Source organism: Limulus polyphemus, unplaced genomic scaffold (genome assembly GCF_000517525.1).
Source record: "Limulus polyphemus unplaced genomic scaffold, Limulus_polyphemus-2.1.2 Scaffold941, whole genome shotgun sequence".
Classification (NCBI taxonomy): Eukaryota; Metazoa; Arthropoda; class Merostomata; order Xiphosura; family Limulidae; genus Limulus; species Limulus polyphemus.
In genome coordinates, this window is record NW_013666551.1 from 283,642 (window position 1) to 288,318 (window position 4,677).

Below are 4,677 nucleotides of genomic sequence, written 5' to 3' on the forward strand. Positions count from 1 at the left end.
CATGTTATAATTTGTAATCATTCTAGAAATAAAAAGCCATAATTTATATTTATTTCCTAATTTTTTATGGTGGTTACAAGATCAGTCAAATCACTGAAAATACAGATAAAATATAAAGTTTTTTTCTTAAGAAACATTTGATAACTATCTCGACATTATAAAGAATTTGCATGTGAAATTTGAAAATTTTCTGATGGACAAAAGTATTTTTAATCTTAAAATGAAAATTCCTTTGTATGTTGGATAGGCAACATGTGGAAAGAAAAAAAAAAGTATGAGAAAAACATTGCTTTAGAAACCTTAAGTCTTAATTAAAAAACCTAATATTTTGCGTATGAGAGCATTGTAATGTTTACTGATAATCTGCCAAATTTCGTTAACATACACTTACTAATTTAAAAACTATAACAAGCATAAAATGGTTATGAGGTCGGTCCCAGGGACCGAGCCTTCATGAAAATTCTTAAGGTAATGTAATACCAGACTTACTATCAATCAATATATAGTAGTATATATTAGATTTGTTTTTTTTATAAAAGAAATTTAGAAATTAAAATTGCAAAAAGATTATTCTGTATATCAAACAAGCAAAATTAGGTTAAAATATTCTTACCCATCACCTAAACTTTGAAGGTCTGGAAGGAGCTCACTAAGTACCTCTGGCAGTATCTTTATGTACATCTGCATTTTCCTTCTAATGTACTCCTCTTTGAGTTTCTTCACATGGCGCATGAACATTTTCTGAGCATCACCATGACCAAACAAGTCACAGTAATGAAGAAAATCTGAGTTTTGAGCAAACCTTTTGCTCACATTACTCCACACAGCTTTATAGTCTGTTACCTGAGCACGTATCACTGATTGATAAGCCTCTGTTGCCACATCCAACACTTCTTTCCTTCGCTGTGCAGCTTCAATAAATGGAACAACTTTGGACTTACCTTTGGTCCTATCAATCATCTGAGCAAGTACAAAAAATGCTAAATCAACATTGACATTTTCATGGGATGATGTCTCTATAGTTGGAATGTTTCCTTTATATTCTTTTCTAGTTACAAGACGTTCAGCTTCCTTGATATAACTTTCCCTAGCTTCATCATTTTTGGTGGTAACCAGCACAATTGGTTTCTTTGTCTTCCACAAATTGTTTAAGATAAGGCTGGTAAATTCCACCTGTTTTTCAATAGTACGTCCTGGCACATTAGACACATCAAACACACACACAAACCCATCTATATTCAGTTTCCCTTCTGGAATCATTTTCTGTTCATATTCTTTTTCAATTCCTGGAACAGAAATGAGAAAAAATACAATTTCACTCTTTAAAAAATACACAAATAAGCAACTTAAATGGATATTCAATTAGCTATACTGATTGCCAGATTGATTTTTAATTTCACTCTAAATACATAGCTGGCTCTGTTTGGAAATTAATATTCATAAACACACAATAATAAATGTCATTACTTTACACCTTTTGAAAGTTAAATAACTGACTCACATTATTTGGCTTATAGGTGTTACTCATAAACAAGTTCACATATTTGCAGAATTGTTCCCACAAAAAAAAAAACAGTATTCCAAACTTTCAACAAGATAAGGGGCCCTCCATTAACCCTTTCACAGTAGCAAAAAAAGGTAATAATTCTGCTCCTAATAAAACCTAAGGCTACCAACAATACTGACAGATCATGGGAAAAGTCAAATGGATAGTTCTGTAAAGACTAACTGTTGGACTATTCCCCAGCTAACCAATTCTTTTAACTGTAGTTAGAATATCACTGCCTCCAATTGTTCCATTTGAAATATATTGCAAAAAATATCATGTGGGAGCCAACTTATATGCAAACTAGTAAGCATGGCTTCAACAGTGTTTTGAAGAACAAAGCATGTGTGAGACCGAGATCTTGTTAAACTAAGTATTCTTTTATAATTAAAAACAAATTATTAAAACTTCAGATACTGAATAATGATATGTATGTATTTAAATTATTATCTTCTTAATTTTCTTCATGTAGATCAAACTTTATCATTGACAAGGTTTCAAAAATATCATTCTTGCATATAGAGCTGGGTGATAAGCAAAATTTGCTAATCAATTAATCAGTAGGCTTATTGATTGATTACATTCAACTAGTTGATCATTTTCATGAGATTAATCGTCCTGTATTCAGCTTACACTTTCAAATTACCCTTCATTTAATATGATAGACATTTTCTAACAGTTATCATTTGTGCATTTTGTGAAAAAAAAAGAAAAGAAGCAAAAACATTTGGTACACATCTTTTAAAAAGATAATCTGAATATTTCCTATTTGATGCATCACTAATGTCGATATTACAATGTGATCACCATTTCATTTGTTTTTAAAATGTGCAGTAATCTCCCACTGATCTTCTGTAAGTCCAATAAATCGATCATCAAATAATGACAACACAAAGTTTAATTTAAAACATATCGCAATTGTAGTGAGAAATAATTAACTAACCAGTCAGCTAATTTACTCATGCCCCTACTGTACTAACTGAAACTTATTACACTTCTCCAACATTTACAATTCAAAAAGTTATGTAATCATCTTATTGTCTAGACAATCTACAGAACTACCATTGTATTATTGATGATGGTGTGCCAAAGTAGAGAATTTTTATAGCTCGTTGGTCACGTGACAATATATCTGAAGTTTTAAGTAGTTTTTTAAAGGTTTCTTTTGAAATAAGGGATATAAAACTTAAATAACATAAAACTTCAAATCATAACATACATGATAATGTGAATTTAATTAATATAAATTGATAGTGAAGGTGTTTAATTAAATTTTTAATATAACACTGTGACTTGTGCAAAAAGATGTTTAACCCTTCCATTACAGGTTGGGTAGAATCCACCCAGCTCGTAACCACGAAAGTATCCATGAGAGTAATAATACTAAGATTTTTTATAATGTATGCACATTATTAGAAAATTTGGCAGGTTATTGGTGAACATTACAAGGTTTTCATACACAAAATATCAGGATTTTAAATCAAGTATTAAGATCTTTAATTAAAGATTTTCTCGTAAACTTTTTTCTTTCAGAATATTGACTATCCAACATGCAAAGCAATTTTGATTTTAAGATTAAAAATACTTTAATGCATTAGAACATTTTCAAATTTCACATGCGAAATCTTTATGATCTCCAGATAATTATCAAATTTGTTATATGAAATATTATATTTAATTTGTTATTTTAACTAGTGTATTTCTGTAAGGGTTGGTTCTACATGACTGACCTCAATAAAAAATTAGGAAAAACAATAAATTATGCTTTTTTCCTTCTAGAATGACTACAAATTAAAACACAAAAATTTTTAGTCTAAATAGCTTAAATCTAATAACGTTATACATTTATTATTTTTATTATATTGACCTTGTCAGCCATACCTGGCTAACAATACAGAAGTTACAATGACACATCGCAGGTGCACTTGTGTTACCATATCCAATAATATATAACTGACCTTTAGTCTTTACAAAGTGACCTGACTTGGCTGTTTTTTTAGTATTTTGTAAAATACAGTCACATTTCAACTATTATAACTTATTTCTATTTACAAATAAGCTCTTAAACTTATTTATTTTAAAACATAGAACAGTAAATAAAGTAAAGCAAACAATTATCTCTTCTAGTTATGACCTTTATACTCGTTTGCCGCTTGTCGTAGGTTGCTAAGCCTTATGAAATTTCCCACGAGGAGAATGTAAAAAGAAATTTGTTTTTAGGTTTTATATATACATATTAATTCACCAAAATATTACAAATTACTATGTCAATACCATAGAATTCCACTATAATTTATCAAACGTAGTAAATAACCTGTATTTGGGTCTAAATAAATTTGAAATTTAGAGCTCACTAAAGACTTACCTCATCATTTGAAATATTGTGTAAAAAGAATGAAATTAGCACAATAACACGTCAAAATGGCTGAGAAAACCACTAGGGGACATTCTGAGCTTTTGATTGGTTATTCATGTCATATATAGAAGTGCATATAAGGGACTGTTTCAAAAAATGGAAAGAGGTGGGCAGGGAGCCACTGTGTTTGATTCAGTACAGGAGCAATATCTGAGCAAGTAGAAAAGATAAGACATTCTTATTTTATATTCTGCCTTGTCAATATCAGTAGTTTGAGTATATTTTGTATTTTGACATCACAAACATGTAATCTGAACCAGTGCTGCATTCAACATTCTAAATAGCTTAAATCTCATAATGTTATACATCTATAAATATTATTTTTATTTCACTGACCTTTCAGCCATCCCTGACGAACATAACAGAAATTTGCGATGACACAGTGCATGTGCACTGATGTTACTGTATACAAGGATATAAAACTGGCCTTTACAAAGTGGCCTGTTTTAGCTGTGTTCTAATGGACCAGTATTTTGTAAAACAGTCACATTTCAGATATGTATATATAATACTATTTACAAATAAGTTTTTAAATTTCAGTTATTTTTCTTAAAACATAAAACAGTAAATAAAAAAGTATAGAAAAGAATGATTTTTTTTAGTTATGAACTTTGTACTTGTTTGCCATAAGTTGCTAAGCCTTATGAAATTTCGCACGTGGTTTTCAGGTTTTATATATGCATTTTGAAATAACAAAAAAATCATAAATTACTAT

General features: G+C 29.6%; 1 protein-coding gene across 18 annotated transcripts in view; it reads right to left on the minus strand.

Annotated features, from left to right (window-relative positions):
* LOC106461353 (rho GTPase-activating protein 190-like) overlaps nucleotides 1-4,677 on the minus strand; it is a 196,619-nt gene that overhangs the window by 101,376 nt on the left and 90,566 nt on the right. For all 18 annotated transcript variants that reach the window (XM_022388263.1, XM_022388264.1, XM_022388273.1 and 15 more), the window contains one exon: nucleotides 614-1,286. In XM_022388263.1, coding sequence (XP_022243971.1) covers nucleotides 614-1,286 — 673 coding nt within the window. The remainder of the gene's footprint in view (nucleotides 1-613; nucleotides 1,287-4,677) is intronic.